At 40.5% G+C, this 16,418-nt stretch overlaps 1 protein-coding gene across 2 annotated transcripts in view; it reads right to left on the bottom strand.

Moving 5' to 3' along the window:
- The window catches only part of NBAS (NBAS subunit of NRZ tethering complex), a 1,021,307-nt gene that overhangs the window by 297,441 nt on the left and 707,448 nt on the right, over nucleotides 1–16,418 (bottom strand). For both annotated transcript variants that reach the window (XM_089671087.1, XM_089671086.1), the window contains 2 exons: nucleotides 15,980–16,230; nucleotides 1,155–1,489 (listed from right to left, as the gene is read on the bottom strand). In XM_089671087.1, the coding sequence (XP_089527213.1) occupies nucleotides 1,155–1,489; nucleotides 15,980–16,230 (586 nt within the window). The remainder of the gene's footprint in view (nucleotides 1–1,154; nucleotides 1,490–15,979; nucleotides 16,231–16,418) is intronic.

Consider the following 16,418-nt stretch of genomic DNA (forward strand, 5'->3'; position numbering starts at 1 on the left):
GAAAGGATTAGAGTGGCTGTGAGATCTTCATTGCTGACCAGTTCCACTTAGGGAAGATAGCCCTCACTTCCTGTCCCTGCCAAGGCTGTCTTAACGCATGGGCACTACTCAGCGGCCCTAAGTAACTGGGGGCCCCATTAGGGCCAAAAATGGGGGGGGGGTAGTGGGGAAGGATATTTTTAGCATTGCCTCCCTTCCCCCAGGACCGTGACATTGGTATACTGCACACAGAGTGATACCACTGGGACTGACTGTACATCTCTTAATGTTCTTTCTTTCTAAACCCTTTCTATCTCTCATCCCTACTTCCATTTCTCTCTCTCCTCCCTCTCGCTTTAAATTGAGACAGGCTGGTAGGGGCCCCAATGCATTACTTTGCCCAGGAGCCCATAATGCTATTAAGATGGCCCTGGTCCCTGCAACAACAATCACTGAGACACAACATCAGGGGAGTGCTTTCCAAAGGAGATAAAATATAGCAGTAAAAATGTTTTAGTAATTTGAGGAAGGGGTAGAACCTCTGCCTTAAATATGTGTTTTACTCATACAGGGATAAGCAACAGGGTCATTTCAAATAAGACCTCTTTAAAAACATCAACAAACCCTCCACTCACTCCTCCACCACTCTGTTCAGCTGCCAGGAGTGTAAGCTCTGAATTGCCAGAGTCATAGCCCACAACAGGCCGATGGGTTGCCCATGTGACAGTGCTGATAGGCCAAGCCCCGCACTGTCACGCAGAACGATTGTCATGCTCACAAGCAAAATAACATATGAAAACTCAAGACCACACATACTTCAAATGATCAAAGCTTCTTCTACATTTTACAGTAGCCTCTGAACCCAGGAGCACTGCTGAATGCTTTAGCTCAAGCAGAAGAGCTTTGGAATATCCCCCAGCAAGACACAATGCAATGCATATGCCCCATAAATACCTGCTGAGGTATACACATTGTTGTACTGGATGAGCCAAAGCATGCTAGACCTTCAGCTTAGACCCCAAACCAAGGACTTAGTGGTAAGTGTGCCTAGACCAGAGAGCTGCACAGAAGAATTTTGGATCACAACTAAAAGTATGGCAGGCACTTTTTGCATGCTGTTTGGGTTCATCGCAGCAACACCTAAAAACACCTGACAAAGTTAAGAAGACAGTTACCTGGCTGACAGCACGTGAGGAAAAGGTGATCTCATCAGTGAAATCAATCATATCACTGGGGCGGAGTCTGTCGAAATACTTCTTGCAGATGTCATATGCCTGGCTCCATTCACTGGCAGATTGTGGGGCTTTCTTTAGTAGTTGGGGGTCACCATTCCAGAACAGTTTCTTCAGCCATGTACCATGCACAGAGCTGGAAGAGAGCATGGTGCCATCTAGCTCTGGGATTCTGGAAGCCAGCTTAGAAATGGCCAAAACATTTTGACTGGTGAGGATGAGCTCCAGAGCTTCTAGGGGACTTGAGTTAGAGTCCGACATCTTTTTATAATCCAGCCCTGTTGAGAAACCATTGCACCAATTATATATTTTTTTTGTAACATATATGAACAAATACTGTTCTACAACTAATCCAAAAAATCTGGATGGGGCTGTACCATGCCTTGGGGGAGATTTACTAAAACCGGAGAGTGCAAAATCTGGTGCACCTCTGCACAGAAACCAAATAGCTTCCAGGTTTTTTTGTCAAAGCTTAATTGAACAGAGTCAGAACCTTATTAGTTACCATGAACAGCTGCACCAGATTCTGAATCTTCTAGTTTTAATCCCCCCAACCCCGTGTGATGGTTTAAAGTAAGTATATTCTTCCCACATCCTACCCATGTTGTCATTGGCTCCTGTAGATGTCAATCACCAGGTCCCGGCCAGCGATTCATGGCCAGGACTCCCAGGCCAGATAAAAAAACAGCACATCCCCCAGTAAAACACAACAAAGGACACAATTAAATCACTCCCTAACACACACATAGCCCTTTGATTGCCCCAGATATTAACCCCTTCCTGCCCAGTGTCATTAGCACAGTGTCAGTGCTTTTTATTAGCTCTGATCACTGTATTATTATTATGAAGATGTCAGTGACAGTTCCCACCCAGTGTCAGTATGCCTGCTGTACTATCGCAGTCCCACTATAAGTCACTGATCACCGCCATTTCCAGTATCTATATCATTGTTTAAAGAAGCTATACTTTTCACGGAAACCAATTAACATACACTTATTGGGATTTATATGTACCAAAGACATGTGGCAAAAAACATTTTGGACTAAATTTATGAAGACATTTTATTTTTCAGATTTCTTATTGTATATTTTTGTTTAATTTTCAGTCTGTTTTTGTTTATAATGCAAAAAAAATAGTAATGATCAAATACCGCCAAAAGAACGCTCTATTTGTGTGAAAACGTTATATAAATTTCATTTGTGTACAGTGTTGCATGAAAGCGCAGTTGTCAGTTAAAGTGCAGCGGCGAATAGCAAAACATGGCCTGGTCATGAAGGGGGGTAAATCTTCCGGAGGCCAAGTGGTTAATGTGTGTACAGCTACTACCTAACAGTGAGAAGCAAAGTCAAGATTTTAAAGTTACCTCCATGCTATCCTTTGTATAGCTGAACTTTGCCTAAACCGCTAAATATATGTGAAATTTCGTAAAGTGGAACTTCTATCTCTCAATCAACATTAACTATTTTTAATCCTTATGCTGCTAGCATTAGTAAATAGATAGTAAAGTATATCATGTCTACTTGTTTTAAACTTTTTTTTTGTACATTTCTTTAGTTATTTCCTGGTTTCCGTGCCTAGGCAAATGGTGTCATACATCCTAGAAGTCTTCAGGAAGAGAGAGAAGGTTATCAGTTCAGCCTATGCCTGAGCTAAGGGCAGATGGACTCCAGGAAGTAAATGCTACATGAATCATCTGCCCTTACTCAAGATGGCCACTGCCAGAAATGCCAGAGGACGTTTTTTAAAATGATTTATCAAAAACATAAAAGCAAGGAGACATGGACGGATGGGGGGGTTTTCTTTGAATATTGACAATGAATTAAATAGCATGTTTGGTTTCTGGTGCTCAGATGCAGTGCAGTTCCACTTTAATTACCAAACGATTTGTTCTTTTCAGTTTTCTGAGCCAAGCACTGCTAACAGACAGCATACCCAGGTTAGCGACCTTGCTCATTCACAGCAGTTAAGCAATACAGTTTGGTCACCAACATTGAATTTGTTTGCTGACTGGACAATGACGGAATACAAGCATGAAGATATGATCATCTCTCTGCTTGATGTTTCTGTAAGCAAGTTCTCAGAGCCAGGACTGACTTCCTATCTGACCCCTCTTCCCTCAGCGTGAGAGCAGCTGTGTTGAAAATAGAAAATAAATATAGAAGATACTGTACATTCAGATACATATAAAGTGTGTTTTAAAATTCATTAGATAACTGTTCTAATAAATAAATTGAATTGGTGATGTTTTTTAATATTTTCCCGGAGTTCATATTTAAGGCATTTATACATATGCCTTATAGTTTTTTGCTTGGACAGATTTTGGGTATGATGGAAGGTGTACATTTGTATGCAGCCCTCAAACAACCATTTCCATTTTTCCACACATGATAAAGTCGGCTGGTATCTGAATTTCTCAAACCTGTTACAGCTAGCCATATTACTGTACCTACAGTTTATGTTGAAACTGAGCTGTGCACTGCTGGAAGTCAGCTTTAATAATGCCGAAGAGGTCAGCAAAGTAAATCTGACTGTTACACATTAGATTTTTATGAAAATTGCCATTATGCCTGGAAACAACACACATACCAAAGATGATGAAGAGAATGCATGCAAAAGGATAAAAATGGGAAGTTGCATGAAGTTTCGGGTAGGGGAAAGTAGTATTAGTACAAGCTCTGTGCCCGGGGCTCAAAAATCCCTAGTTACATCTTTTCACAACATAATCATTGCTTTGTCATTTCTTCGTTGGCATTACCTTTGATGCAGAAATCTTTCCACACAATGATAAGCAATTTCTGCAAACAAGTCACAAACTAATCAGCCTGTAAATGTGGCATCATTGTCCTGTTCCTGGGAGCTCTCCAAGGTACTGAAGGCCTTTCATAGTATGGATAGGAAAAGCAGCAAATGCACGAATAGCTACTGTGTGCATAAAACTAAATAAATAAATATATATATATATATGTACACACACAGCAGGTAAAATAAGTATTGGACACCTCTACATTTTTCTCAGTAAATATATTTCTAAAGGTGCTATTGACCTGAAATTTTCACCACGTCGGTAACAACCCCTGCAATCCATACATATGAAGAAACCATAACAAATAAGTTCAGATATTAAGTTATGTGTAATAAAATGGAATGACACAGGGAAAAAGTATTGAACAATTGAAGAAAGGGAGGTGCAAAAAAGCATGGAAAGCCAAGACACCAGCTGAAATCTATCAGTAATTACAAAGCAATCCTACCCCTAGTCAGTGCAAATTAATATCAGTTGGTTCAGTCTCAACTGATGGCCTACAAAAAGGTGTCTCATTACCAAGGTGTCACACAAGAAATATCTCATGATGGGTAAAAGCAAAGAGCTCTCTCAAGACCTTTCCAACCTTATTGTTGTAAAACATACTGATGGCACTGGTTACAGAATGATTTCTGAACTTCTGAATGTTCCAGTGAGCACTGTTGGGGGGTCATAATCAGGAAGTGGAAAAAACATTTCCCCATAAACCGGCCATGACAGGGTACTCCTTGCAAGATTTCTGACAGAAAAGTGAAAAGAATCAGAAGAGTTGTCTAAGAGCCAAGGACCACTTGTAGAGAGATTCAGAAAGACCTGGAATTAGAAGGTACAATTGTTTCAAAGAAAACAATAAGTAATGCACTCAACCACCATGGCTTGTATGCATGCTCCCCCTCAAGAGTCCATTGCTAAAGAAAAAGCATATTGAAGCTTGTTTAAAATTTGCTGCACAACATTTAGACAAACCTGTGTAATACTGGGAGAATATAGTCTGGTCAGATGAGACCAAAATTGAACTCTTTGGATGCCACAATACACACTATGTTTGGAGGTCAAATGGCACTGCACATCACCGCAAAAGCACCATCCCAACAGCGAAGCATGTGAGGTGGGAACATCATGGTGTGGGACTGTTTTCAGCATACAGTACTGGCAAACTTTACGTCATTGAAGGAAGGATAAATGGACAATTGTACCACAACATAATTAATAAAAATCTGCTGCCATCTACCAGGATAGTGAAGATGAAACAAGGGTGTACATTTTAGCAAGACAATGATCCCAAACACAAAGCCAAAGAAGCTCTAAATTAGTTTAAAAGAAATAGCCCAGCAAATCACCTAAGTTGAATCCAATAGAAAATCTATGGAAAGAACTAAAGATCAGAGTTCACAGAAGATGCCCACGGAACCTTCAAGATTTGAAGACTGTGTGGAAGAATGGGCCAAAATCACACCTGAGCAATGCATGAAACTAGTTTCTCCATACAGGAGGTATCTTGAAGCTGTCATTATCAACAAATGATTTTGTACCAAATACATTTCAGTTAGCGTGTTCAATACTTTTTCCCTGTGTCATTCATTTTAAAACACATAACTCATATTTCTGAACGTATTTGTTTTGTTTTCTTTGTATGCATGGTTTGCATGGGCTGTTACCAAAATGTGGTGAAAATTTCATGTCAATACCACCCTTAAAAATATATTTACCCAGGAAAATGGTGATGTGTCCAATACTTATTTTACTGGAACTTTTAATTTTACAGGTATAAAGAGAGGTGTTAGTGTGGCAGTACTAAATGCTGTAGTAAGTGGCAAGTGTGTCCTATTACTGATAAGTGGTGCACATGTCACAGGCCAGTCCAGAGACAGTTAATCAAGATGGCAGATAACAGTTTTAGGGGGTGCATGGAGCAGTGCGTGGTGATAAAAGTTTCTTGTGAACAATGTAAAACCCGCAGATATCTACAGAAAACTTCAAGCACAGTACAGTGATAAGACATTTGAATGGTATAATCATTTCCAATATGGCCGTACATCCGTCAGTGATGATCCTGGCCCACAGCAGTCATTCCTGTGAACATCATTTCATTCTGGAATCAAAACAAGCATCAAAGCAGTGGAAGCATGCAGACTCACACCACCAAAAACATTTCGAACAATTGTGTCTGCAGGTAAAGTGATGGCAAATGTTTTCTGGTACAAATGTGGCATTATTCATGTGGATTTTCTACCCCATGGTGCCACTATCAACAGTGAATATTAGAGAAGAAGATGGTGCTGCGCTAATCTAATCTATATATCTCAACAAAGAATGATGGGAAAGATAAATACCCACAAGTACACTGTCATATGTGAAAAGAACAGCACAAACAGCACAAGTACACTGTCAAATGTGAAAAAACAGCACAAAACAAACACGTCCTCAACTAAACGTAATGGACCCAAACAGGAATGTACTATAGTGGTGCTATAAATTAACTGAACATATAAGAAAATGCAAAAAGTGAAGATCATAAATGTAAAAGTGGAACCGTGACACAAAAAATGTGATAAACATGTATATCCATCTAGCGGCACATGAAACAACATAAAACCCAAATGTGATGAATAATAGTGAATATATCATAAAAATGCATGAGAAAAATAATGAATACTAACACATAGGCACATGTGACTAGTAATGCCAAAAATTAATAGTATACATGTGAAAAATGGTAAATGCAAACACAAAAGGACACATCACTAATGATGCCATAAAAAAATGTGAATAAACACACAAAATAGTGTAAAGTCCACAAAAACAGCTGCGTGCAAAGTCCAATATGAAATTCCCATGTAAAACTTGATAGGTGATAGTAAGGGTGATCAACTTGATAAATTATCCACCACCGGCTAAAATGCCTCCTCACCTGCACGCTGCAACCCCTAAGGCCCAACACACTTCAAAGGTCAAAATCCCATGGGAGCCTTACACAATAATCCAGGAAACGTCAGCAACAGTGGTGGTATCCCCCTCCTAGTGAAAATGCATCGGACAGCCTCTCAACCGATCCCAACAAAGAAGAGAGAAAGAAGCACTTCCATAGTGTAGTGATTATAATTTATAAGGCAACAAAACGCCAAATACCTACTTACATTAAATACACAGGGTCTGCAGACCTACAAGCTCAGAACATCATGTAACAGTCTGGGTGTACTTGCATGGGTGTAGCATGATGGCAGCTGCCATCCACGCCGGAACTGATGTCACCACGCTTCCGTCCTACGCGTTACACCATGGGTCATGTAATTTCCTCAGGGCCCTGAGGAAGTCAAGTGACCTGTGACGCAACGTGTAGGACAGAAGCGTGGTAACGTCAGTTCTGGCATGGACAGCAGCTGCCATCTTGCTACACCCATGCTACACACACATTTGTGAAATTCGTTACCATTGCAGAGAAAAGGTTGATTGAATTTTCAGGAAGTCATCTCCGTAATTCAAAAAAATAACAGCCTCTGCTCTGCCAAGGAGGAAATATAACAGCAAGCATTACATCATATCAGCACCTCTCAGGAAACTATACTTCCCATCAACCTTTGGGAATTGCAATGAATGTGGGTGGGTACACTAGGCCTGTACATATTGAATATGTACTCACCCATTTCAACAGAAAACACACCCACACATTCCCAGCTGTTATTGCTCTCTTCACATGGATCACTCACTTTACAACAGAATGTAAACTAATTGCCCAGAATTATATCGTTTATCTGCTGGAATTAAATATTAGAATTCTCCTATTTTTCTAACAACCGCAGCTGCTTGTATGATCCCTTAAGATCAAATCCCTGGCCACAAATTAACAGAAATAAAGTAGCGGGACATAAGGCTCCATTCACACTAGGGAGTTTCAAATTGCAGGTGGAATTGATGTGATTCTGGTCACGATTTGACTACGCACTGTGAAAATGTGAAACCGCGCAATCACATGTTCAGATGCTATTCATTTAAATGGCACCTGAAAACGAGGGAAGTTTTTATGTGCAAAAAAAGCAACACAATCACACAAACAAAATCCCAGGACGCGCAATGCCCAATAATGGTCGGATTCTTTTTTGGGCATCGTGTGGCCACCTTTTCACAGCGTGTTTTCAAATTGAGAAGATGCCACCAATGATTTGAAACACCCTAGTGTGAATGGAGTTATACCCAAAAGGGGAAGTTCCGCTTTAAAGATTGGCACCTTTGGGTAGTGGGTGGGGTATCCGAATTTAACAGGTACCTGCTCCCACTTCCGCTGTGTTCGCCTAGGCAATTGGAAATGGAAGTTGTCCTCCTACCCTCCCTTCCCGAAGTCTTGTGGGACACGTGGCAGGTCCCAGAAGACTACGGGGCCATTCAGAAAGCGCAGCGCTACTCGCGCATGTGCAGTGTGCACCCGGCTGTGAAGCCGCAAGCTGTCACAGCCGGGTGCCCACACTGAAGATGCCGATGCCTGGAATACAGGACGGCCGGTGAAACGGACTGTGGTGGGGGCAACGCGAGATTGTGGGACAGATGACTGGCTGTTTTTTAAAAGTCAGCAGCTACAGTTTTTGTAGCGGCTTACTTATTTTTCTACAGAGTAAGTGGAACTCCACTTTAACCTGCGTTTTTAATCTGCCCAGCAACAAGTTGGCCAAACCCACCCCCCCCCCCCAAAAAAAAAAATGTAAAACGCATTACAAAAATGCAACACAAGCACACATACAAAACAGAAAACATTGCAAACTGCATTGGTTTTTCTGAACGAGGCATGAAATATATTGAAAATGCAACAAAAACGCACACAAGTATTATGTTTTTATGTGTTTTTAATTTGCCCAGCAACAAGCAGGCCAAAAAAAAACAAACATTCAAAAAGTGCAAAACGCATCAAAAACATACTAGCAAATTTGCATTGCAAAAAGCACGGCAAAACAGAAAAAACACAAACTGAATTGGTGTGAACTAGGCCTGAAATGCATTGAAAATGCAGCAAAATGCTTAAAAAACAAACATGTTATATTTTTTATGCAATTTTCATTCATAATCTGCCCAGCAACAAGTTGTCCAAAAAAAATAAATTAAAAAAATGCAAAACACCTCAAAATCGCACGTGCAAAAAAGTGAAATGCACTCCAAACGGAAAAAAACGCAAACTGCATTGGAGTGAACCAGGTCCGAAATGCACTGAAAACACAGTAAAAAAGCATTGAAAGCACGTGTTGTGCTTTGGATGCATTCTTTGAGTCACATGACCTATGAAAAAAGCACCCTAAACGTGGTAAAATTATGGCAAAATTGAGAGTAAAATCATGGCAAAATTGCAGGTAAAATCCTGGCAAAATTGCAGGTAAAATCGTGGCAAAATTGCAGGTAAAATCGTGGCAAAATTGCAAGTAAAATCACAAATATAATTGCAACCATATTCCAGGTAAAATCATGGCAAAATTGCAGGTAAAATAGCGGCAAAAATCTGGGTAAAATCGTGTTTTTAGTGGCCATTATCAGCACCTTTTTTCCTTTTGGCAAAATGCCGTTATCACTATGTTCGGTGGCTGATATATGAGTGCATCCCTAGTATGTATAGTATATACACTAGCGGAGTTTACTAGTGGAGGAGGTGCAGAGACTCCTAGCAGAAGCTATGGAAGGTGGGACAGACTCAGAGGGGTTTATTTACTAAACCTGGAGAGTGCAAAGTCAGGCTCACTTCTGCATAGAAACCAATCAGCTTCCAGGTTTCATTGCCAAAGCTTCATTGAACAAGCTGAGGTTAGAAGCTGATTGTTTTCTATGCAGAAGGGAGTCTGATTTTGGACTCTCCAGCTTTAGTAAATAAACCCCAGAGTGTCCTGAGTTGTCATTCTTAGAACACTGCCTGGGTGGGAGGTACAGACCAGGAGTCTGACTCCAACCACTACAGTGAGAAAGGACAAAATACATCACTGCTTTCTGGAGGAAGAACTACAGAGGGGCCGTGCCTAGACCAGTGGCTGGGGGAATAGGAGGAATTGCAACCACTGGTCTTACAAACAGGAAACCACAGGGGATTAACAGTTTTATTTGAAAATCATCAGTTTATTTCAGAGCAACTACTGAGTGAATCAGAAAGATGGAGGACATATTCAGTTAAGGTAGGAGATCAGCAGCAAGAACATGGAAAAACGTTTTTACCCAGAGTTCTGCTTTAATAATATTGGTTGGAATACATTTAAAGTATACGTTTAATAACTCACTAATAGTTTATTTTTTACTAATAGCGCGATAACTGGATATCATGTATTGAGTATTTGTAATGGTTCTTTTGAGTGTGGTTATTGTTTCACTGTTTGTTTAGTTTTATGGTTTACAATTTGTTTGGATTTTTTGGCACTCAGTTCAGTGACATAATTTTCATATATACAGTTGTGTTCAAAATAATAGCCATCAGACATCACTAACCTGATCAATCACTGTTTTTGGTAGAAATTATATTTTTACATGGCAAATAATTTACTAGCAGGTGTAGTAGAGTAATAGAAATCCAACAGACCCAACAGTCATGACATGCATGCTGCTGATTCTGTGTAATTGAATCACTAATTGAAAGGGGCATGTTCAAAATAATAGCAGTGTGGAGTTCTATTAGTGAGGTCATTCATTCTTTGAAAAACAGGTGGCAATTATTGCCCTTATTTAAGGAAGGAAGGCAGCAAATGTACATGCTGGTTACAGTGCATTTCTCTCTGAAATTCTGAGGAAAATGGGTCGTTCCAGACATTGTTCAGAAGAACAGCGTAACTTGATTAAAAAGTTGATTGGAGAGGGGAAAACATATAAAGAAGTGCAGAAAATGATAGGCTGCTCAGCTAAAATGATCACAAATGCTTTAAAATGGCAACCAAAACCTGAAAGACGTGGAAGAAAGAGAAAAACTACCATTCAAATGGATAGAATAGCCAAAATGGCAAGGACTCAGCCAACAATCAGCTCCAGGCAGATCAAAGAAGGTGTAAAGTTACCTGTGAGTACTGTTACAATTAGAAGACGCCTATGTGAAGCCAAGCTATCTGCAAGAAGCCCCCGCAAAGTCCCATTCTTGAAAAAAAGACATGTGCTGAAGAGGTTACAATTTGTCAAAGAGCACATTGACTGGTCTAAAGAGAAATGGCGCACTATTTTGTGGACTGATGAAAGTAAGATTGTTCTTTTTGGGTCTAGTGGCCGGAGACAGTTTGTCAGACGACCCCCAAACACTGAATTCAAGCCACAGTACACTGTGAAGACAGTGAAGCATGGTTGTGCAAGCATCATGATATGGGGATGTTTCTCATACTACGGTGTTGGGCCTATTTATCGCATACCAGGGATCATGGATCAGTTTGAATACATCAGAATACTTGAAGAGGTCATGCTGCCTTATGCTGAAGAGGAAATGCCCTTGAAATGGGTGTTCCAACAAGACAACGATCCCAAACACACCAGTAAACGTGCAACATCTTGGTTCCAGACCAACAAGATTGACGTTATGGAGTGGCCAGCCCAATCCCCGGATCTTAAACTAATAGAAAACTTGTGGGGTGACATCAAAAATGCAGTTTCTGAGGCAAAACCAAGAAATAGAGAATAGCTGTGGAATGTAGTCCAATCATCCTGGGCTGGAATACCTGTTCACAGGTGCCAGAAGTTGGTTGACTCCATGCAACACAGATGTACAGCAGTTCTCAGAAACAGTGCTTATACAACAAAATATTAATTAAGTGATTCAAAGGAAAGCAAAATCTTCAAACATTTTTCAGTTTATATAGTGAATGTTTGAGTTGGTAAAGAAGAAAACAAACACTGCTATTTTTTTTGAACAGTCCTAATATTCACTTTTCTTCAATTTTTTTTTAGAGGAACAACACAAATTTGATATATTTTTCTTGATGTTTTGATTTGGAATAGAATGTGTAGTGTTCCCAATGCATTTGTGTGTATGGAAATAAAAGCTGTTAGAAGGATTTTGAGCTTTATTCACTGTTTTCAACACACTGCTATTATTTTGAACACAACTGTATATACACATACAGTGGGGAAAATAATTATTTGATCCCCTGTAGATTTTGTAAGCTTGCCCACTTACAAAGAAATGAAGGTCTATAATTTTTATCATAGGTGTTTTTGAAGGGATAGAGACAGAAAAACACGTAATACAAATGTTATAAAGCGAGTTGCAGTTCAGTGAGTAAAATAAGTATTTTATCCTCAAGCAAAACATGACTTAGTACTTGGTGGAGAAACCCTTGTTGGCAAGCACAGAGGTAAGATGTATTGTGTAGTTGGTTACCAGGTTTGCACACATCTCAGGAGGGATTTGGCTTTTCTTTACAGATCTTTACTAAATCCTTAAAGTTTCTTGACAACTTGAAGTTTTAGCTCCCTCTATAAATTTTCTACAGGATGAAAGTTTGGAGACTGGCTAGACCACTCCAGGACCTTAATGTGCTTCTTCTTGAGCCACTCCTTTGTTGCCTTGGCGGTATGTTTTGGGCCATTATCATGCTTGAAGACCCATTCACGACCCATCTTCAGTGTTTTGGCTGAGGGAAGAAGGTTCTCATCTAAGATTTTACAATACATGGTCCCTCTATTGGCCCCTCAATGCAGCAAAGTCAGCCTTTACCTTTAGCAGAAAAACAGCCCCAAAGCACAATGTTTCCACCTCCGTGCTTGACTGTAGGGATGGTGTTCTTAGGGTCATAGTCAGCATTTTTCTTCCTCCAAACACGGCAAGTCGAGTTAATGCCAAAGAGCTTAATTTTGGTCTCATCTGACCTCAGCACTTTTTCCCAATCCCTCTCTGAATCATTTAGATGTTCATTGGAAAACTTCCGATGGGCCTGTACATTTGCCTTCTTGAGGGGGGGGGGACCCTGCGGGTGCTGCTGTATTTCAATCCACGGCGGCATATTGTGCTACCAATGGTTTGTTTGGTGACTGTGCTCCCAACTGCCTTGGGATCATTCTCAAGCTACTTCCTTGAAGTTCTGAACTGATCCCTCACTTTTCTCATGATCCCCATGAGGCGAAATCTTGCATGGAGCATCAGACCAACGGCGATTGATGGCTATTTTGTATTTCTTCCATCTGCAAATAATCTCTCCCACAGCTGTCTCCTTCTCACCAAGCTTCTTGCTGATGGTCTTGTAGCCAATTCCAGCCTTGTGCAGGTCTACAATAATGACCCTGACGTCCTATGACAGCTATTTGGCCATTTGCCCTTGGTGGTGAAATTTGAATGGAAGAAAGAGATTTTGTGGACAGGTGTCTTATATACACTGTGGGGGTTAGCTCAGATGGGGGATCACCTTCCCCAGGGAAAAAGGTAGCCCAGACGGCAGGTCTTTCTTAAAAATCTGACTTGTAGCCAGTTTTATTTAAAAGGTTGCATGCATCATAAACAGAACAGAAAATAAGCCCTTGCCATCCAGGCACTAACTAAACAGAGGAGATTCCTATCTCACAGGTGAAGGGCTTCTCCCTGTCACCAACAAAACAAAACGGTGTGCAAACATTTTCCTTTCTTTTCCAAAGAAACACTTTCATCCACAGCTCTCTCAGGTATGGCTCTCTGAGTCCCAGGCCAAGAGCATCTGCTTGCTCCAGTCCTGCTTGATTTATACCACCTGCGGATGGTCATCAGTGGACCACAAAATCCGGTCCGGAATCAACTCTGCGAAAGTGGCCTAGAACAGGGGTTAAAATTTCGAGTCCAGACCTACTAGCCAGTCACAAAACTTACTCTCCACTAGTTGCCCCACCCAACCTTGCCCAGGTCTGCCCCCAACCATGCCCCCTTAAAGCTTATGAAATTACATTTTTCTTTAGAAGAAAGAGTCCAAAATATAAAAACTGTACACAGTAATGTATATCCCAGCTCCCCTGTACTCCATTATAGTGATATGACATGTTGTATACAGTACTTACTCCTAGTCCCTCCAAGTCCCCCGTGGCGGTGGAGAGGGTGTCTCCTCTCAGCGGAGCCATAGAAGCCGGAAACCAGAAGTTGTAAACCGGAACTCGGCTTCACAATGAAGCTTGGAGCGCAGGTGCAGTTTCTCCATGCTTCATATGTGCTCGCCACAGAGGAATTTCTCCTCGCATTTGGCGAGCGGCTTTTTCAAGCCCTGGCCTAGAAAACCCGGACTAGACTCGGCCTTAGTCTTCCAGATATGAATGCATGTGAGGTGACACATAGCATTTCTCAATCACCTCACCTTTCATAATGTCACAACACATAACGAGTTCATGTTAGGATCACCTTCTTAAATTGAAAGGACTAATCTGTGTACCACAGGAGCACATAGCCAGTCTGTGGGAGCCAGAATATTTGTTGGTGGGTAGGGGATCAAATACTTATTTTACTCACTGAACTGTAACTCAATTTATACCATTTGTATCATGTTTTTGTTCTGGTTTTGGTTGAAATTTTGTCTCTATCATTTAAAATACATCTATGATAAAAATTATAGACTCTTCATTTCTTTGTAAGTGGGCAAACTTACAAAATCTGCAGGGGATCAATTAATTATTTTCCTCACTGTGTATATATATATATATATATATATATATATATATATATATATATACTGTATATAAATATACACATACTGTAAGTACTGTATATATCCTTGGTGCTGTTTTGGCATTATATTCATATCTATAAGTGACTATTCACACCACATGCACATCTGACACCATATGATTATGCATATAAATATGATTCAGTTTCAAGGTCAGTAAAAAAGGAGTCAATTATCAAGGGGGGAATAACACATAGTAATGAAACACACTAACTCCAAACAAAAGTCTGCAATACACAATTTCAGCATTTTCACAAACAGGCAGCCCCATACTGCTACACACTCATTGACACAATGCAGGACAATTTTACCACAGCACACCAAGTGTGCCACTATCCCTACATTCACTTAAAGGCCAAAAAAAAAAAAAAAAAAAAGAACTATTTCTACTTTTTTTTTGCTGGATTTTTACTGCTGTCTGTGCTGCTCTGCAATGAGCTTTCCCCCTCACTTGCAAAAAAAGTCTTCCCTGCTGTGTGTCTCTAGAGCCGCCGAATACTGTCCTAAGCAGTTGTCTGCAGGTGATAGGAGAGTTGCAGTTGCAAGGCTACAGCTGCTCGGCCGCCCTTTCCTTTCCACTATTCAAAGAACTTGTATTACTACACTCCCACAATGCACTGTATTCTATGAATGGACCATGGAGTAGCTGAATGACAGGATCTCCACTCCCACAACCTGATGCATCGTGGGAGTACAGTTCTGTAGATGGTGGGATGGGGTGAGGGGTTGATCAAGTAGTGCAACTTTTCCCAGTACTTAACCTCTTCCTCACTGCAATACACCTTTTTAAGTCCTTTTAATGCCTCTTGCCATGAGATCATTAATTAATCTTGTAGCACAGAACTAGGAATGCTCATCTGTGTGTTTTCCCTGTTCTCTGGCCCCATGTCAAACTGAACAATCACTCATTTTATTGTCAAGTTAAATTATGCACACTGACACTGTTGAACCATATTCTGATCATTTAATTTAAAAAAAACTATTCAAAAAATATATTGATATACTTGCAATTATAACTGAACTCAATTAATAAAAAATATATACCCCTCATCGCAAGTGTAAAATGCTTGAGTCTAGGGGTGGAGGCAGAAGCTGTAATACTTATCTCATTTATTGTTCTGGTAGGTTTCTTGACACCCACCACTTCTCTCCCACATCCATAATCATTGGGGGGGGATCATTATCATGCATACAATGCAGGCCATAGCATGGTAGAGAACAGGCTCTGGGAAACTAAATGCACTGTGTGGCAGAAGCCTGCCAGAGTGTGGAATAGGGGAAATAATACAGCTTAGTCCTATGATGCTATATACAATGCTAGGACCACTTTAAAATGGAGGCAAAGAGAGCTGTACCTTGTGCCACTGCTTTCAGTTTCTTCAGGAGTTTCACATGACACTCCGGATTGATAGCATGTGTAACATACTGGGAACAGCCACACTGATCCAGAAGAGTATAATAGTAAAGCAGACGGTGAAGGTCTCTGCCTTCAATGGTTGGATACACGTATTTTGTCATGTGCTCATAAAACAACTGAGGGTCGGTTTTCAAAGTCTCAAACAGGTAGAGGGACTGTGCTCGTGCCTCAATTTCTGCTGTAGTCAACCTGCAAGGGATAAAACGGAAAACTATTTTAGCCTCACAGAAGAAGGAAAATATGGAAACCCTTGAAAAACAGTCAAACATTGTATGGCATTTTTACTTAAACATTACTGTACAAATATTACATGTTCACCATATTATATACCAGTCTTTTGCTTAAAAACTGAGAATCACAACTGATAATCACTTTAT

Source organism: Staurois parvus, unplaced genomic scaffold, assembly GCF_062004578.1.
Source record: "Staurois parvus isolate SC_StPar_1 unplaced genomic scaffold, SC_StPar_1.0 ptg000098l, whole genome shotgun sequence".
Lineage (NCBI taxonomy): Eukaryota > Metazoa > Chordata > Amphibia > Anura > Ranidae > Staurois > Staurois parvus.